Genomic DNA, 20,587 nt, shown 5'->3' with positions numbered 1-20,587 from the left:
TTATTATTTTTATAATTTAATACTCCACATTGTTGTTTTTTTTTAATAATTTTATTTTGTAGATATGCATATTATGAAATAAAAGAAATATTTTTTATGTACATATGCATACATATGTAGGTATGGAAATGTGTGTATATATAATATAAAATAGATTTAAATCATAAAATAATTAATTAAAAATTCAATAGAAGTTTTTTACTTTTTGTTCGCTAAATACTCATGCACGCACATACAATGCAGGTGCAAGGAAAATAAATGTGTTTAACGGTTAATGCACTTTCGTTGATATTTCTTCGTTACTACAGCGGTAATTTGCTAGTGGAAGGCCGCCGAAGCAAGCAAGGCGACCTGTTATGGATTTAACAGATCTGCCAAAGGATTATCCGCTAAAGTCTTTTGCTTGTCGAGTGACTGTTGCTTTGTTGCTGTTGGCTTTTGTTTGTTGCTGGCGGACGGCAACGTTGTTATAGGTGCTTTCGCCTTACCCGTGGCTGCAAAATATGACAAACAGTTATTTTTTAAAATAATTTTTTTAGTAGAAATAAAAATTTACTTTGCATTGTCTTGCTCTTGGCGCCAAACAGATCGTCTTCATCACTTTCGATATCACTAAACAGGCCAGCACCGACCGAAGTTGACGACTTCGCCGCACTGACCGCGCTGGCTGTTAACAAGCTCGCTATTGATTTCTTTTTGGGCTTAAGTTGCGACAGAAAATCGTCGTCCTCATCGTCGCTACCGAAAATCGAGTCCAATTTGCGCTCGGTTTTTGGCTTCGGCTCAACAGCTGCATGGCTTGCTGATGCAGCTACGGTTGCTGTTGTTGTAAGCGGACTTGGCGCCTTCGTGTTTGTTCGTGCGTCTGTGTTTAGCAGCGATTTGTTGCTTTTGAAGAGATCATCATCGGAATCTTCACTTGGCGTGTTGCCGAAAAGCGATTTAGTTGCTGGTATTGTTGGTGGTACGCTTTGTGTGGTTGTTGTTATGATTGCTGCTTTGCTGTTGTTCACTGGCCTCAGCGCTGCGCTTGTGGGCGCGATCCGCACGCTCTTAAACAGATCGTCGTCATCGTCTCCATCGCTCTCAACGAAATCCACTTTACTTTTTGTTGTCGCTTGTGTGGGAATCGTTTGAAGAAACGGGCCGGGCTCACTTAAATCATTCGCTGTCTTTATATGCAACGCCTGCTGGGCATTGTTGCTGGTTTGAGTTCTGGTTGTCTGCGCAGGCTTAAAAAGTGTGTCGTAGTCATCGGCGTCAGCGTCTTCGTCCGGGAATAAGTTCGTTGGCTTAGGAATATTAATGCTTGCTGGCGCTTCGACAACGCTGCTTGACGTTGATGGTACGGTCCTACTTTCATTTTTATTCTGATTCGTTGGCTTTCGTGTTATCTGGCTGCTGCTGGACGCAGCTTCCGAGCCGGCATCTCCCACTATGTGGTCTGTCTGCTCCGCAATGAGCGATTGGCGATAGTTTTCTTGACGCGCCCTGCGTGTGGATGGTCGCCTGCCGGCTGGCACGCGCACGCGAGTTTTGCAAACGCTCGGCAGCAGGCTCTCGTTCGCCGATTCAGCGGATACCGTTGATTTTAAGCTTGCGCTCGTGGGAGCTTTGCTCAACTCAGCAGCTGGAGGCGGTAAGGAAATTTCACTTGTCGTAGGTGTATGTGTAGAGACCGTGGGTGTGGTTGGGGACTTTTTGAAACTTGGTCTGCCGCCACCGCCGGGCAGCAGTGCTTGTACATTGATCTTGATGTTTGGCATTTGCAGTTTGCCAGCGGCAGCGCGCGGTTTCTCCGGCGCAGGCGGAATTGCAGTGTTTTCCAGCTTTGGCACTGCACGATCAGTGTCATCTTTCGAAGTTTCAGCTCCACTGTACGCCTTTTCTTGTTCAACTTCACTTATTTCTGTATCTGATTTGGCGGCTGTGGTTTCCACCACATTTTTCGACGTCTCTATTGCTCTGGCAGCGAATGGCTCTTCATCCGGTGGCGGTTCGTCATCAAACAACGCATGCGCCGCAATCTTATTCTCCTTAATTTGCTGCACGGCCTCCAAAGTCTCGGAGAAGTCGTCATAGAAAACACTATGCAAACGCTGATTGACGCCAGCGCCGTTATCGGAGGTCGGTTTGGTGTTTTTGACAGATTCAAAATTATTGTCATCTTCATCATCGTCGTCGTCGTCGGGTGGAATTTCGCTAAATAGACGTAGACCACCGTAATCACTGGCGCCTGCCTGTGTGTTTGTTGTCGCTGCAGTTGTTGTAGTACGTGCGGAGTTCGGTACTTGTGGCAAGGCTGGTTCATAGAAATCACTTTCCAAGTCGAGCGTTAGTTTCGAGACAGATAACGGTTTCGTGTTATTGCTGAGTGTTGTAAAGAAGTCATCATCATCGGGTGGTTCATCGAGAAAGATGGAGGCATATTTTTGTTGTTGGCCAGCTGTGTTCTCTCTGTCTTGCATTGTATCCGGAACCTCTGCTATTGGTTCCGTTATGTGTTGTGACGTTACGGGTTCTTCAGTATGCTCTACCGTGTGTTCCGATATCGGATCCAGTTTATTTTCAGCGTTACTCTCATCGTGCTTCCAGTTTGCTGCAAATGTTTCAGCTTCTTTAATCTCTTCCTTGTTTGGTGTACTCTTTTGTGTGGTGCTCATTGTGTCCACCGTGGTATCCTCAGTCTCTGCTAAGTTCGTTTTCAAATTATTGAAACAGCTCTTCAGCATTGGCGACAATCTTTTCATCATTATCGACTTTTTGTTCCACTGTGACGTCAGCAATTAGTGTCTTCTGCGTGCTTTCGCTCATATTTTCTTCAGCCTCGCTAAGAAGTCCATTAATTGCTGGCGGCTTCAACTCTGCACTCTCTTTTTCCAAAATAGAAGCAGACATATTGGGTTCAATAACGCTTGAGCCAGCCTTTACTTCGTTTGAAATATCATTGCTCTCTTCTTTGACCTGCTCCAACCCGGCAAGCGTGTCTTTCTTCGCAGAATTAAAGAGATCATTCGCATTTTCCAAATCTTCATCTTCAAATAACGATTTATGTACGCTGACATTCTTCACAGCTCCCATTAGTGCCGCTTCCGTTGATTGTTGGTTCGAAGACTTGTCTACTTTTTGCTCTCTTAAAACTTGTGTCGTCTCGTCTTTGATAGAAGCAGTTTCCGGTTTATCCTTACTAACTGCAGTGCTGATGTTTACTTTCTGGGCCGGTTTCACAGCAAACAAGTCATCGGCACCATCATCGAAATCATCACCAAAAAGTGTTGCGCTTTTGAGACTGGCGCCCGTGCGATTCTCTACGCGGAGAGAGGCTTTACTTGGTGGGATGGAGTGATTGCTAGGCTTACCGAATAAATCATCATCATCATCGTCGTCTACCAAGTCATCGCCGAAGAGTGATTTCTTCTGCGGCGCCGTTACATTTGAGATTGGTTTCGTGATTGCCACCTTTTCACTTGGCTCATTGTTAACAGTTTTGGCTGGTTGTTGCTTTGTTGACTTCTTACTAAACAGTTCATCTAAATCGTCATTTTCGTCATCAGCAAAGAGATTAGCGCTAAAGGGCTTACTAACGGGGTTCGCCGGTAGCGTGTACACCAACTGCAAATATAGAAAATTACAACAACTATATAACACATACTTCTACTATAGCAATTTACCTGTGATTTCGAAATCGTATTCGTTGATGTTGCAGTTGTTGTTGTTGTAGTGTTTGTTAAAGCTTCTTCTACAGTTCTTGCTGTTGCATTATTTTGGGGCGGCGCGCTACCAACACTACCGTTAACTGTGTAGCTATCGCTCGTTTTGTTGTTATTGTTGTTGTTTTGCTTAAATATCGACTTAGTGGGCGTGAAATCATCGGCAGTTGGTGTGTCATCGAATAGGTTGCTTGTTGTTCGAGTATTTGTAGGTGGGCGTGTTACTTCCTCATTATCGTCGTCGAAGAGTAGCGTTTTACCCGTCGAGCGCTGTGGCAGATTCAACTTCTTAGCACCAAACACATTTAAGAAGTCATCATCATCGTCGTCATCGTCAAACAGCGACTTGGCAGTGATACTAGGCTTTGCAACTGCGGGAGCTGTTTCGTCTTTCGGCTTTTCAAAACTCCGCTCGACCGTTTTGTTGTTGCTCGTGAAGAGCGCATCATTTTGTGGACTACCTTCGGGACTGTCGAACAGATTTACCGGTTTTCGAGTTATGGTTTCCTTTGGTTTCTCAATTTCTATTGGCGCGGTTGCTCGATTTGTTGCTGGCGGTTTAATACTCGGTTGTTCGGCAAATAAGTCTACGGTTCGTGCGGGTGGCAAATCGTCCTCACTTCTAGAGGGCAAACTTCTACTGGCCGGCACAGGCATTTGTGGTGCTTGGTTTCGTTCTGGTGGAGCTTTCGTTTGCGCCTTATCTACGACTTCTGTCATGAATGAATTGAAATCATCGTCATCGAATAAGTTCACAGGTTTACGCTTAATTTGAGCGGCATTTGATTTTGGTTGAATAGCTTCATTTTCCGAACGGCTGTTGGGTTGTGGCTGCGCCGCCGCATCCGCGAAAATATCTGTAGGAGGTGTGACATCAAAGAATGGTGCTATCGTTGAGGATTTCGCTGTCATCATTGCTGCGGTGCGTTGGGCTTGCGTTGTGGCAGCAATATGTTGCTGTGGCGAGGACGAAGTAGATGTACTGGTGATTGGCGTATCATGGCGTAAAGCAGCAAATAAATCGTGCTCGCGGATTCTAACTGGCGGATTCGTTGTGGTACTTCGAGACGTTGTGGAGCAGGTATCGCTGTCATCATTGCTCTGCATGTGTTGTGTACTTGGCAAATGCTTGTTTCGCACAGCAGAAGCTGGAGGTAATGCATGCTCTTTTTGAACCACCATCAAGGCGGGATGTTTATGTTCAATTGGTATGGAAGTGCTCGAAGCCCATTCGGAGAGATTTGCTGTATTGCTCTCATATGATTCATTATCAGCAGCTGAGGAACTTGAGGATTCGGAGAATGCATCGGATGCTTCGTCGCCCGAGTACTCGTTGGAGCCATCGCAAAGTCCTACATGCCAGTGTTCCTTCCATAATTTACTACCGTAGATATGTGGCAGCAAAGCATCATTATAGGGATTCTTCGGTTGATATATGTAACTACGTCAGGGATGTAATACATTGACATTATACTTTCGTTAAATAATTTTATAAGAGCATACTTATTAGTGTTTGTGTTGTCATCCTCATCGGAGTCTTCAAAATCGAGCGCATACTTTTCATGACAGTCGTGTAACATTTGTAAATTTTTCTGCATAAAGGTTTCCAGCACCTCTTTGGGCGACTTGGTTTTTGCACTGGACTGTAAAAAATTAAATTTTAGTTTATACAAAATTAATTAATAAATTGATAAAAAAAAGGCTTACTGTTGGCGCAGCTACCGCTTCCACCTCTTTTGTAGTGGTTTGTGTCTCGTCGTCATCATGGCAGCGACTTTCCACAAATTGCGTATATTGTAATGCTGTTAAACTATTAGCCGCATTATCCAACGCTATTGCAGTGCGTTTAACATTTTTGTTTAATTGCTGCAGTGCATCATTGGTTGTAGTGGCTCTTTGTTCTATATGCTGTCAAGGCGTTTGTATATACGTTAATATAAGTACACTCTTTCTAAGGCGCATTTGCGATAAGTGGATGGTTTACCTGTGAAAGCTCTTGCATCCAGGCGAGCAAGGAGCAATCGCCTTCGAAACTCCATTGTGTTGCCTGTGATATAATTTTGTCAGCTTTTGCGTTTTCTTCCATTATTTTCCTATTTTCACTGTATCAACTCACTAACATTAGTTTTAGATTATTGGCTAATTAATTAAATTAACTTAACAAAAACAAGTACAGCGCATCAGCTGTTATCAGCCACTATGGTATGTTCACTGTGTTCTATTGATGTCTGAAGTATAAGGGGCTGTTCACAGAAATCTGTATTATCCAAGTTAGCACGTATTCATATTTTCATCACAATTACGATTAAAAATTTATTTTAAAATTATTTTTGAAACTTTCTGTGAACTGCTGAGACGAATTACAGTTTATCGCGTTTGCTTTTAATGAATTTTAATTTGGCTTGACAAATATTAAAATATTGACAGTTACTGACGAGAATATAAAATAATAATACTGAACGTACCCTGCACACGTGTGGTTGACAGGAATATTCTCTGAATAGTTTTGTTTGCGAATATTTTTCAGTCATTTTAAAGTTATTGTAAATATATAGTAAAATATAAAATAAATATACAAGATATTGCATTAAGTTGTTTTATAATTATTAGAAAATATGGCTATGTTAGCTGAACCTCGACAGCGAAAGCATTATAATTTAACACCGCGAGGCAAGGCGTTATACGAAGGTATTTTTGTTTAATAAAAACACATTTTTCTTCAATTTCGAAACTAATATTCAATATTATTTAGATGATACGCGTTTCGGTACAAAAATGTTAGAGAAAATGGGCTGGTCCAAGGGAAAGGGTCTTGGTGCTAATGAGGATGGTAGCCAGGATTTTGTACGTGTGCGTATGCGAAATACCAACGAAGGTTTGGGATTTGAAGATCGTGATGACCATTGGACGCAACATGAACAAGATTTTAATGGACTACTGAAGACATTAAATGGCGATGATGAGAAAAGTGGGAAAGCTATTGAAGATAAGGAAAGTACTTCTGACGAGGACACTCCAAGAGTGGGATTTGGATTTGCACCTGAACCGAAAAAACCGAAAGTAGAAAAGTTGAAGGATAAAATAAGTGGCATATCGCTGGAACAAAAGTCAAAGCTAAGTAAAGCACGCGTGCATTACAAGAAGTTCACGAAAGGAAAAGATATAGCACAATATAGTGAAAAAGATCTTGCAAATATATTTGGCAAAAAAGCTGTGGAAACTGAACAAGCTGATGCTGTTTATGCGCAGCTAACAGCTGTAATGCCTAAAGTGAAGGCAAATTTTGGTGGCGTACAAACAATTAGCACAGGACTGTCAGTGAGTGATTATTTTAAACAAAAAATGGAAGCATTGAAAAATAAGGAAAAGCAGAACAATAATAATGATTACAACACAGAAAATAAAAAGAAATATAAAAAGAGGAAGCGTGAAATAGAATCAGTTGAGGCTGGAGGTCAAACCACAGAACTAATTTCACTTAAAGAAGTTGAAGACAATACAGTGTTAGAAGTTCAGGAGAAAAAAGAAAAACATAAGAAGAATAAGAGAAGTACTGAAGAGATCCCTACGGAGACAATTGAGAACCTGGCGATTTTCAAAAATGATGAAAAGAAGAATACTGACAGCGCTATTAAAATTGTAGATTTGACGGACGAAGCAGACAAAGAGGATGTGCAAGTTCCCAAAAACAAAAAGAAGAAGAAGTGCAAAGAAAATGAAATAGAGCAGCACACAAACCAAAACGATGTTATAGATGAAAATAAGGAAGTAATTTTTTTGGCAACGGAGATGCCTAAAAAGAAAAAGAAATCAAAGAAAAGTAAAAGTGAGCAATCAAGAAGAGAAGACGACGATGTGATAATTGTAGGCTATGAAGCTCCAACATCATCTGAGATACCTGAGCACACTTCGAAGTCGGAAAACGCGACTGAACTAGGAACAGACGGTCATATCAAAGTAAAGAAAAATAAAAAGTCAAAAAAGCATGAAAACTCGGAGGAAAATATTGAGGAGGCCAGTACAACTGAAATTTCGCCAGACAGTAAAAGGTCAAAGAAGCAGAAAAAAACGGTTGAAGTGTTGCAAGCAAGTGAAACCGCTGAGCAAACAACCAAAAAATCGAAGAAATCCAAAAAAGATGTAAGTGAAGATAACCAAACGTTGACACTTGATGAATTGATTGCCAAATGTAATTCTTACAATATCTACAATATTTCCTCATTTGTAGCAGAAAAATTCCGCAATGTTGATTTAGAGCAGTTCAAAGGATCAACAATAACACATATACCAGGCTATACGCATACGGCAGATCTACAATTGAACGTGGTGAATGAACCCCATGATGAAGAGCGTATCACGAGATTATGGAATTGTAGCGAAGACAAATACGTTCAAATCAACCCCAAAGCTATCTTCGGCAAATACAGACAAAATGTTTTAAACGCCTATAAAACCATACAGCATACAAAGAATAGAGAAAAGAAACCGTTGCCTCTATTTAATATTAAGTCGCTTAAGAGAAAAAGTGTTTTCCAGCCAATATGAAATAATCACAATAAAACAAAACTATTTACTAAATTTAAAGGTAAATTTATTTTTAATTATTTATATTAAAATTGTGGTTTAGAAAAAGTGTTTATTTAAATAGGGATTGAGCTGAAATTCTTGAACTCATAAGCTGTTCGAAAGCCGCTTAAAATAATTATAACCTTCCACTTTTAGAATAGCAGCAGGACACAACCTGAAAATTGGAGCAAAAATGAGTCGTATTGGAATAATGGTATATAAGGGTGTTGTAGAATCCGATAGACGATTGTACCAGAATATAGAAATGGAAATATAGAAATAGGTGTGAATTTAGATATTATTGGTGTGATGTTCGAAAAATGTGACACCATTGAAAATCAGAATTGGGTTGCGTTACGCAAATTCGATAACAGAAAGTAGTCGCCAGATTTCGAGAATACGACCGTTGGTTTTGTCATAGTTTTCACTGACTTGAAACACTTTACGGTTATCCAAAATTATTTTGTGGACTTTTTTGATGTTTTCGTCGGTAACAACTTTTATTTGGGCGTCCACTTGAAACTCAGTTTTTGCTTCAACTGTATGCTTTCGCCGTACAGGGAAAAGATACACACATAAAGGGTGATCCATTTCAAGGTTCCCTGCTTTTTTACTTTTTCAAATTTATTGGGGCATGTTTATTATCATTCGATAGAAAACCCTTTGTTAATTATTTTTTTTAATATAATTTTCCAAATGCTAGTCACAGCTAAGTCGCAGCTAAGTCACAGTTGGTCCATCTGTTGAGTCCAATTTTCAATGATTCGTTCGGGCATTTGAACTGGCCGAATGACACGCGTGATGTTTTGCTCCAAGGTCTGAATCGAAACGGGATTGTCCGCATAGACTTTCGACTTTATCTGATCACCGAAGTGTTCTCTCAATAAATCCATTGATTGATGCGATGTTTGGGAAGTGGCGCCGTCTTGTTGAAACCAAATGTCGCCGAGATCACGAGCTTCAATTTTTGGCATCAAGTAATCGGTATCCACCGGCGCACAAGCCGCACTTAACCGTAGTTTTTTTGGTTGAATTGGCAGCTCTTGAATATCTTCAGGTTGTTCTTTGTGCCAAATGCAAAAATTTTGCTTGTTTATATACCCATTAGGCTTCAATTTAAGATCTCGAGGTAAAATACGCCAAGTTGTTATATATATGTATGTATGTATGTATGTAGGTCGGTCTTTTTTTTTTTTTTTTTTTTTTTTTTAGTAGGAGGAAGCATCGAAAGCCGGAGTGCGGGACTTTAATCCGCTGGACCACTGGAAGTAGAATGTAGGTCGGTCTGAGTTGCTGCAAACGTCGCCGAATCGACTTTCCACGGTCTTCATGTACACTTTTAGCTCAGAACGTGAATCTTCGTAATAAAGTTGAACGATTTGTCAACGTTGTACACTTGGATCACCCTTTACAAGTACATATGTGCATGGTTGCCAATGCATTGTTCCCGAGTATTTTCCATTAGCTGTACATTTAAATTATAAATACAAATATATACATACATATATATGTATATATGTACTTATATACGATTGCTTGAACAAACTGCTGCTCCAAACACACACACACATATATACATACATGCATATATAGAAATGTAAATATGTCTGCATGTATCCATCCAGGATAACTCGTTGTGCCGCTTGGCAAGTGCAATTATTATTATTTCATCCTTTTGTCGCACAACAATACCACCAACAACAACAACAACAATCATATTCATTACATTCATAACGAGCGATTGACAAATATGTAATTAGTTGGCAATTTAATTATGTAAACAATCGCCAGCGTTACAACAACAAACAACTTTTTCTGTCGATATTTTATTGTTTTTGTTGTTGTTATTATTTGTGCTACTTGTCCGCTAATTGCGCATACACATGTTACCAATTTATAATTCATTGACGAGTTTGGCTTGCTTACCCTTTTAACCGCAAAGGTCCCGCCCACTTTAGCCTTCGATTGGCCGATTGGCCGCAGAGCAGCAGTTCGCCCTCAGCAGGTTCAAGTACTTCGTATAAGCGCGCCTAGTCCACTAGTTAGTCAACGATCCTGCACGTTATGCGGAGCGAAAATAATTACACAATTTATTGCACACTCGTTTGTGTTCGTCGCGACAGTTTTATTATACCCGAGAGCAGCGTGTGTCGCATAGGGTATTTTAGTTTTGTACAACAAAATATGCGAAATCAGCTAAAAAAGTATTTTTCCAAAATAATATCGAGGAGTACTGGCGATTGGCAGTTCTTAGGTTGGGTTAGGTTAGATGACTGATCCCTCAGCATGATGGAGGATCACATAGTCCTTTGGGTAGTCAGACGAAAACTCTAGTAGTATCCAATTATCGACTGGTAGCAAAAACGATCCGAACCTGTTACAAATTTGCTTTTCATTTCGGTTTCCGCTATTTCACCCGGATGTCTAGGAGAATGAGATACAAGGTGGTTTTACTTGCATCAGACAAAAGCGGGGTATTCGAGGCGGAAGTGTTGAGATTCTTACAGGCAGCTAATGCAGCCGGCATTTGGTAAGATATTCCATCTTACTGTATGAATCCCGATCGAACAGTGTCTAGTTAGACCTCCTATAAATATTGAAATGTGGCCCTTGCCACCAAGAGTTCCAAACACCTCTTGGATTTACTCTAGGCTAGAAGGACTACACAGCTGCTGGTAGTTGACCCAGACTTACTGAGCCCCAAGAGTACAGTAGTGAATTCCAATCAAAACATAACCGATGCTAATGATAAGGAGTCTAGACATTCTTTCATTAGTTTTGAGGAAACTCAAAGCTAATATCGCTGCCTCACTACCGAACTGGATAGTAACCATTCTGAAGGAGACTGCACATCAGAGCAGTAGATTTACTGCTATCTTTATGGTATCCACCTCCACTTGGATGACGCTGAAAACTGGTGCTGAATGAAAAGTTCCCGACAGTGTACTCCTCCACTAACCTTCTATGAAAGTTTTAATCCATCCCAAAAAAAGCTCACCGCACCTCTCCTCCAGCGAGTTCTTATCTGTCATGGTTTCCTCGAAGCTACATATGTGAGCAGAGAAGCGACAGCCAAAACTAGGCTTGGTGACCTGATAATCCAAGTATTTAGGAATGAAATCAAAGTGCACGAGGATTTCAGTGTACTCAAGCTCGCAGTCATCTATAGTACGTACCCACATCCTCTCAAGGCAGCTTTCGCATATATATCCACTGGTCCTATGAGCGTATGCAGCAAGATATTCAGCGTCACAGTTGGTGTGAGAGCGGTCTTTTCTAGCGTCTTCCAATAAACAATAATTCCATAGAACATTATTGGCTTAACTAAGTATATCTTCATAGATCCAAAGAATTACCTTTGGTGAGAGCCCCGTCTTTTGCCAAAGGTTCCCCTACACTAGTACATGGCAACCGATGTCTTCTTTCATCTTTTCTCGACGTTGGGTTTGCATGAGAGTCTGCTGTCTAGGATGCTCTGTACTTAACGCTGTAAACAGGGCGAAGCCGCGTTCCTCCCATTAATGGTACATGCGCCTCCGGTATTTTGTACCATTTTCAGCAGTCTAGTTGCATACAATACCAAGGTTAGCTCGTACCTCCGCGGTAATCATGAATTCTCTCTCAACTATGAGAGCAACATCGTCCGCGTAGGCAATCAACCGACAGCCGACTTCCTCAACCCCATTCCCCCACGTTCGATCTATTGCAGACAAATTTGAGATGCTTAGGGTTTCATTCATTTTCAAACCTATTCAAAGCTCTAAGCTAGGCCACACACATCTATCGTAACTCGCCAGAAGCTCCAGGAGCTTGGTTGGGAAGTTCTTATACACCCACCTTATAAACTGGAACCGGCACCAAATGATTACTACCTTTTCCGGTCTATGATTCTTTCTTTTTTACTATCTTTCTAAAAGGGATAAGAAATCGCATGTTACTTGAGTCGAATCGATCATACTGAATTCTTATAACCATCTTCCTATTATGGTCTTCGGAATTTATAAATACATATATGTGACCTGGTCTACGAAAAGGGAGCTAACGTGCGAAAACTAGTGCGAAAACTAGACGTGAAAAAGCATCTCATCTTCCATCCGAATAAACTACCGAACTAAAAAGTGAAAATTGATTTTTTGACACCTAAGCCCCCTTTCCGTAGACCAGGTCACATATGATGGGCAGTGCCTTCGAAGTTATTCAACGTACTCTAAATATGTAGCTAACAGCTCGTTTTGCTAGATCATATGTGTAACTCTGGAAGATCTGAGCGCGGAATCTGTTGCTATGCCGAATACTTACGAGTATTTTCAATGTTCAGTTCCGTTCGACTATGAGCTTTCCTTACATTTTCTTTTGTTTTTGAATATTATAATTCTAAATTACTTTCAGTGGGCGGTCTAATTGTTGACCAAACATTGAACAGCTCGCGGTTGGGTAGGATGTGGTCGTCGCATGACCAATTTACATACCGCAATGCGTAAATACATGTCTATACACTACGTTTTTATAAGCGTATCTATGTAAATTTCTGTTTATATTGAACTGCATGCACAATCTACTGCGATATGAAATTTGACTGAGTGGAAAATATTAGTTCATGCCCATATGGCGAGGCTCACAACGTAATTAACAGGGACGTTTCGAGCATAGCAGGTTCAGAAATAGCCGATGAAGTGAAGTGCCTACCATTGTGATTAGTATATTTTTGGTACGCTTCTACTTATATGAGAAGATGTCTATGATCGATCGATTACCTGACCCGTCAGCGCAAGCTTGTTATATTTTCGGCCCATCCGGATTTAATAGACGAAGAGACGCAATGAGAGCGTTCAGTTAACTCGTCAACTAGTTTCTACGCCCATTTGCAGCTCTGATAGTGGAATTGTGGTAGTATGAGTGGGATTTAGCATTAGTATCAAAGAAAAGAATAAATAAGTATTTTGGTTCTGGAGTATCCGGTATTTTCTTCATAGTTGTCTGGACAAACGGGAATGTAGGCAAGGGTTTGCTTTATAAGGGGTGACCCTTTAGGCGTACTGTTTTCAACAGACCACGTCCAGCACGCAGTGAAGTAAATATAGCAGTCGTAGCAGAGAGTGTACACGAAGATCGTAGAGAGTCGATTCGGCACCGTTAGCAGCATCTCGGACTGCCGTATGGAACGACTTGGCACATTTTACGTCGAATCTTAAATTGAAAGCTTACAAATTACAGCTTGTGCAGAAACTGAAACCGGTCGACCTTCCCAAGCGACATCGCTTCGCTATATGGGCTCTTGAAAAGTTCCAAGTAGATCCGACTTTTTCGAACCAAATTTTGTTCAGAAATGAGACCCATTTTTGACACATCGTATTTGGGACGAAGAGCAACCGGAAGAGGTTCAAGAGCCGCAAGCTGGTGTGGTTTGTGGGTCTGTGGAATCATCCGCCCATATTTCCTCAAAAATGATACCGGTGCGAACGTAATCGTTACCAATCAATGGATTTATTGAGAGAACACTTCGGTGAGTAGATAATTTCACGTTTTGGACCGGTCAATTGACCGCCAAGATCGTGTGATATAACACCGCTAGGCTTTTTCCTGAAGGGATGTGTAAAATCTAAAGTGCATGCGGACAATTCCGGATCGATTCAGGGCTTGCAGCAAAACGTCATGCGTGTCATTCGCCAGTTATCAGTCAAAGTACTCGAACGAGTAATCGAAAAATGAACTTAACAGATGGACCATCTGAGACGTAGCCGCGATCAACATTTAAAAAAGATAATCTTCAGAAAATATATGCCAAAGAAAGATCTTTCAAATGATAAAAAATCATCAATTAAATTGAAGTTTACGTGCTTTTTTCTTTAAAAAAGCAAGGAACCTCGAAAGGGACCAGCCTTTATTATACGTGGCATGAAGCAACTTAACTACTTTGGTCCACTATCTTATTGCCTTCTTGTATTATTAGGAAACAAAGAAGAAGAGGAGTCCTAGTACTCGGATTTAGAATAACTCTTGAAATTTGGTTTGGAATTTTCAATTTATTCTGTGGGCTTAACTTTATATTGTTTTTGAAAAGCCCACTTTTTGTTATATGGTACTCTAGTTTCGAGTTTAATAAAAGCTCTCGCAACCTAATCATACCAGTTCGATCGTAGTATAGAATAAATTAACTCTTCGCAGCCAGTTTCAGTTAAAGACGGTCTACAAAGCTACACATTTTGAAAAAGCTCCATATTTTAACAGTAAAGTAAAGCGATCAATTGGAACCATTTCAATACATTTGCTCAGCATTTTTACAAAAGTACGTTTTCATTGGGTCCACAAATTAGGTCTTCGTGGCGGTGGTTCTGCCAGACCAGTGCATCTTTTAAATTTGGAAATAAAATGAAGTCGTACTGGTACAAATCAGGATAATACCGTGATCCATAAACTAATTGGACCAATTTGGCCGAAGCGGTGACGGAGGTGTGAACGGCTACGTTGTCTTGGTGGAAGAAAACGTTTTTCTTTGCCAAATGTCGTCGAATCAGCACATAGTAGATCCCTATGGTCATTGTATTTTTCTCTAAGTCTCGATGTCGATGTTGTACCTTTCTACGAGTAGTTACGAGATTACATTTTTTATAGTGAATCCACAATTATCAAAAACTACTCTTGAACACTGTTCACATGCATTTAAATAATTAAGAAGACACATTTAAACTGTTAGGTGTGACATCCGCTAGAAAAAGCAAACATTTCTTGAAGCAACGCTCTCTTGGCACAATGACAAAATAACCAACGCAAATTCGTCGAGGTAAAATGAGGTCAGAAATAAAAGTTTGGCGAAATTTCGATGAATTTACAAGTCATGAGTCCCCAAGAATTAGACTTTGGGCATTATAAAATGATTCGAAACAAGAAAAAACTTTAATTTTGGTTGCACCTAAACTATAATACCCTTCACAAATATAAAAGTTTCGATGTAAGAACTTGATTTTGATTGGTCAGTTTGGTTGGCGGATGTACGCGTACGTTAGTTCTGCTTTCTCCAGGTTGGACAAACAAGCGAAGCAAATGGGTCTGATAGTGAACGAGGCCAAGACAAAATATCTCCTGTAATCAATCAAACAGTCATGGCACTCCCGACTTGGCTCCCACGTCAGTGTTGACAGTCATAACTTTGAAGTCGTAGTTAATTTCGTCTATCTTGGAACCAGCATTAACACCAACAACAATGTCAGCCTCGAAATCCAACTCTTGCCAACAGGTGCTACTTCCGACTGAGTAGACAATTGAGAAGTAAAGTCCTGAACAAAGACCAAATTCTACAACTCACTCATTATTCCCACCCTGCCATATGGTGCGGAGGCATGGACACTGACATCATCTGATGCGTGGGCCTTAGGAATGTTCGAGAGAAAAGTTTTGCGGAAGATTTATGGCGTATTGACAACGACGAATATCGCATTCGATGGAACGAAGAGTTGTACGAGATATACGAGGACATTGACATTGTTCAGCGAATTAGAAGAATGGATGGAAACACTCCAGCTGTGAGAGTATTCGACGCAGTAGCCGCCGAGGGAAGCAGAGGAAGAACTCCAGTCCGTTGAAAAGACCAGGTGGAGAACGACCTGTCTACACTTGGAATCTCCAATTGGTGCCAAACAGCAAAAAGAAAGAACGACTGGCGCGCTATTGTAGACTCGGCTATAAACGCGGCTACGGTGTGCTTAATATACACTGTAAAGGGTATTAAAATTGAAAAGAAATCAACGAAGGAAGCAGCAGCAAGCAATTTTATCGATGCCGAGACATTGTTTATATAATTTTTGATTTGAAATGTCAGCAGTATATGTACATATGTATATGTTTGTATGTACAGTATATATAAATATATGAGAGTCGCATATGCCACTTACCAGGCATTTTATTGTCTCGGGGGGAAGAAGTCAAATTAACGAGAGGCATTGAAGCGTTTCATGCGCCGAAATAAATCAGCTCATCGTTGACGTTCGAGTCTCGCCCAATCGCCAAATGGTTAACGCACGCCGCACAACACCAACTCCATAATATTCGTGCACACATTTACATGCTAGCTCGCATATACTCGTATGTGTGGTTGTGTGCGTTTCCTCCGCGCCGCTCGCGGCTTTCGTATCATTCCTTACGCCGCGACAACGGCTGAACTTTCATTTTCGGCTGCTCGGCTCCTTGGCTGCTGCTGCTTTGCTGACTGGTGGAATTGCTGTCACAACAACAAAAGCAATCATCAATGAGACGACATAATAAAGACATAGTGAGTAGTGATAATAAGTATTCATGTTTACAAGTGTCGTCTGTGCTTGTTCGTAGATGCGTGTGTGTGTGTGTGTTTGTGTGACTGCGTTATTTACTGACAAATTGTCTGGCATTGCTGAAATAATTGTGCGACGCTGAGAAATCACAAAAATTCATTGCAACAACTTCGCCGCAACCGATTGCATTTCTCTGTCTAAATTAAATCGAATACCTATGTTCGTGTGTGTAATGTGCATGTGCAAGTATGTACATACATATGTACGTATGTGTGTAAATATGTATATAATAATTTTGCAAAATGAATTTGGTTGAAAATCGTATGCAAGTTTGTATATGTTTGTATTTTGTTATATTTTATATGCTTCGTGCTAAATTATCTGTGCTATTGTGTGCTTGTTGTCGTCATCGAAAGTGTGGAGTCTGATGCGAAGCTTTTTACTTCGCTTTTATCCTATCTACATTGTAGAAAGAAGCATGGCACAATAGTTGAGTGGCGTCAACGGGACAATTGATATGCTGGTCATAGGTTTTGTCGTCAATATAGACAGACAAATTGTAGACAATGTTGCTCACCAATTTCGTAGATTAGGACTACAGAAGATATAACTGTAAATATAAATCTACCAACAAGTAACACTTTCTCAATCAATACTTAGTCTTTCACTAAAGATTTATAAGAAGCAAACTCTCAATAAAACAAAAATTACCTCTTTACCTATCTAAAGTGTGATCCATTTTGGGGTTGCTCACTTTTTTTAAGAAAAAACACATAAACTTCAAATTTAATGGGGAATGTTTTTTTCACATTCGAAGGAATTTATTTTTTGAAGACTATCTCTTTCAAATGTTGGCACCGGCTACGTCTCAGATGGTTCATCCGTTGTGTCTAATTTTCGATGACTCGTTCGAGCATTTCGACCGGTTACCTGCGAATGACACGAGGGATGTTTTGCTTCAAGGCCTGGATGAAAGTGGGATTGTCCACATAGAGTTTAGACTTTACATATCGCCACAGGAAAAAGTCTAACGGTTTGATTACACACGATCTGTTGAAAAAAGTATCTCTACTTGGATCACCCGTTATAAGTAGAAATCCCAAAAGGTTAACAGCCGCGTGGGTGGGATACTTTACCTACTGCTTTTCATTTTGGTAGTTGGTGACTTAAATATCTCGAAGAACGAGGCTGTTGGGTGACCGCCTAAGCTTCTTATTTTGTAGACTCTGGTCTACAACCTGTTGTTAAGATGAAATATCTAGGGCTTATTCTTGTTAGAAAGCTTTCATGGAGGCCTAATATTGAGGAGAGAGTAAGGAAGGCATCGGTTGCCTTATATTGATGTAGAGGAGCTATAAGGAAAAGGTGGAGACTGTCACCAAAGGTGGTGTTTTGGCTCTACAAAGCCGTAGTCAAGCCAATAATGATTTATGGTGAATTCATCTGGTGGAGGGCGTTCGATAAAGCTAAACGGATGGGTCGAATCTCGGACGGAATGTTGTAGAGGGAGTTTTCTATAAGGAGCTTTGTATATTATTTCAGGCAGAAGTTGCCGCTATTAAAGTGGCAGTTGGCTAACTGTGCACTCAAAGCTGGTTAAGGAATGTATGTCCTTACTAGAAAGAGCATCAAGCTACTTCACCGTCAGAATCGTTGTTGTTGTTCTTGTAGCGGCCGAAACAGGCGAGTTGACAGTCTTTCAGTACGTTCCGGTTACTTAGACCCGACCGTCATGGGAACTGTCATTAGAATCGTTTGGATGCTTTGGTCACCCTTTCCTCGTTCACATCAGCATGGGACCGAGTCTCTATTAGCGTCATAAATTCTAGCATTGAACCAATGGACTTTGGTCAACGACCCATTCCTATGTGACTGCAAGATCCCTTTGGTCCTAGAGTAGAACATAGAAGATCTATTGAGCTACTTGGCCTTAGCAACAAATATTACATATGTTGGCTGAAATCGTTTTATTTTGCTATTATAAAGGAGCTTTAGGTACAAGAATGGACCGGCGTTCCAAACTGTCCTAGTGAGATCGCTGTCAGAATCAAACTCCTAACCTATGCTAACTTGTCTATAACTGTACTTGGTGACCAAGAATGTATCAAGCCCATTTTTGATACCTTTTTCTGATGTGAACCGTATTCCAGTGAGCGCGTTCTGCATCAACCCAAGCGAATGGTAGTCAGAAGGGGCAAGTTCAGTGCTATAAAGTGGGTGAGGAAAAACTTCCCAGACGCTTTTTTCCAAATAATTTTAACCGGTCTGGCAACAGGATACCGAGGATTTTAATGAGAAAAATTATTGCCTCGTGTCTAGTCGCAAATTCAAGTCATTGTTCCCCAATAATGACTTCACTGACTAATGCAACCACTTTTCAGTACAGGGACACAATCCGATGTTAAAACGACTTATTTTTGTAGCATCCAGGCAACATTTTTGACATAGCAAATAGTTTTTCACGGTTTCTTCTCTTCAATTCATATCGAGCGCAATTGTCTTGCCTTTGAAGGGATCCGGCGGTTTTTAAACGTTTTGAAATTGCTACTTGAGTTGCTGCCAAAGATCTGAGAGCTCTTCTTGTGTTTGAAAACAATCTTCATCAAGTGAAGCTTTAGTTCCTCATCTGTAAACTTACTTGGCCCTCCCTGGACGTTCTTCGTTTTCCAAGCCAAAATCATCACTTTTAAATGGTGCAAACCACTTTTGTACGTTCGTTCAGCTAGAGCATGTCCATCATAAACTTCTACCAAAATACGATGACTTTCCTCTGAGGCTTTCTTCAGGCAGCTAAAATTGCACCTAATTAACGGAGACCAAACCTTGGCTCATACCATATACATATGTCTTTATAACTAGTGATGTTTTCGAAAACTTCCAGAAAATTCGATACCGCGTCAATTTGACATTGCAGGTGTTCATAGACATACATAAAGCACTCATTGATTAGATTTCGAATTCCTCTTACAAATTTATTAAACACACTGTTTTATGGCCAAAACATGGCTGCCACATAAAATCAATTAATGACCCAGACAAAAGAAAAAATGAAAATTTTAAACGAAATGGCGAAGGTAATAAAAAATCCCAATTTTTTTATTCCACGACACGCTATTGTTGTGAAGCATATACATACATACGTAAATATGCAGATGTATGCACCTGTATATTTATTTTGGTCATTTAGAATCGCCAGCAAATGCAGCAAAAACAATAAAAAGCGCCTATTTCGGCTGAACCGAAGTTATAATACCCTTAATATGTGATTTTTTGGATTTTAATTGGTCAGTTTGTATGGCTGCATATAGCTATAGCGCTTCGATCCGAACAATTTGTTCGGAGATTGTACCATTGTGATGATATTTCGTCAAAAAAGAGAGATTTTGATTTAAGGATATGCATTTTATTGTTCGTTTTGTATGACAACTATATGCTATAGTGATTCGATCCGAACAATTTGTTCGGAGATTGCAACCGTGTCTTAGAAAATAATGTCTGTAAAATTTCTTGAAGTTATATCGTCAAATGAAAAAGTTGTCCATACAAGCACTTGAACCCGATCGCTCAGTTTGTATGGTAGCTATATGCTATAGTGATCCGATATCGACGATTCCGACTAGTTAGCAGCTTCTTATAGAGCAAGTGATGTGTGTAAAATTTCAGTCCGATATCTCAAAAAATTAGGTACCAATTCGCGTATATACAATGGCAAACTTAATATACTCTGCATAGGATATAATGAAAAAGTAATTGTATATGCATATGCTATAAATGTACAGGTACCTACTTATATACTTATATACCTGCAAACAAATGGCCACCTAAAATGCAAAATATCATAACATCACTTTTCCTAAGTCCTCGTATTGAAACAAAATTTGAGTTTTGCTTATAAAACGGTTATATATGGGTTATATCTGACGGCAGAAAAATTAAACTTCGATATTTTTAATGATAAGTTGTTTTGCATTTTAGGTGACGATATATACAATATCAATATGTATAATACATAAATATATGTACACGTTCAATTAGCGTGCAATTTCG

At 40.1% G+C, this 20,587-nt stretch overlaps 2 protein-coding genes across 3 annotated transcripts; one reads left to right on the top strand and one right to left on the bottom strand.

The window, feature by feature from the left end:
- Nucleotides 1-313: 313 nt before the first annotated feature.
- Nucleotides 314-5,897, bottom strand: LOC126755015 (WASH complex subunit 2). The gene is made up of 7 exons (XM_050467275.1): nt 5,695-5,897; nt 5,418-5,618; nt 5,214-5,353; nt 3,672-5,151; nt 2,761-3,612; nt 557-2,723; nt 314-494 (listed from the first exon to the last, which is right to left on the bottom strand). The coding sequence occupies exons 1-7, from the start codon at nt 5,794-5,796 to the stop codon at nt 355-357; spliced, it is 5,082 nt and encodes a 1,693-aa protein (XP_050323232.1). The 5' UTR covers nt 5,797-5,897; the 3' UTR covers nt 314-354.
- A 288-nt stretch (nt 5,898-6,185) lies between these two features.
- Nucleotides 6,186-8,294, top strand: LOC126755001 (PIN2/TERF1-interacting telomerase inhibitor 1). Of its 2 annotated transcripts, XM_050467255.1 has the most exons (3): nt 6,206-6,253; nt 6,321-6,398; nt 6,463-8,294. In XM_050467255.1, the coding sequence occupies exons 2-3, from the start codon at nt 6,326-6,328 to the stop codon at nt 8,253-8,255; spliced, it is 1,866 nt and encodes a 621-aa protein (XP_050323212.1). In that variant the 5' UTR covers nt 6,206-6,253; nt 6,321-6,325; the 3' UTR covers nt 8,256-8,294. The 2 variants fall into 2 exon arrangements, with proteins under 2 accessions (XP_050323211.1, XP_050323212.1); XM_050467254.1 differs by having other exon boundaries at nt 6,186-6,398.
- The last annotated feature ends 12,293 nt before the right edge of the window (nt 8,295-20,587 follow it).

The sequence above is a fragment of the Bactrocera neohumeralis genome, chromosome 4 (assembly GCF_024586455.1).
Source record: "Bactrocera neohumeralis isolate Rockhampton chromosome 4, APGP_CSIRO_Bneo_wtdbg2-racon-allhic-juicebox.fasta_v2, whole genome shotgun sequence".
Taxonomy (NCBI): Eukaryota; Metazoa; Arthropoda; class Insecta; order Diptera; family Tephritidae; genus Bactrocera; species Bactrocera neohumeralis.
This window is presented reverse-complemented; position numbering and strand designations above follow the sequence as displayed.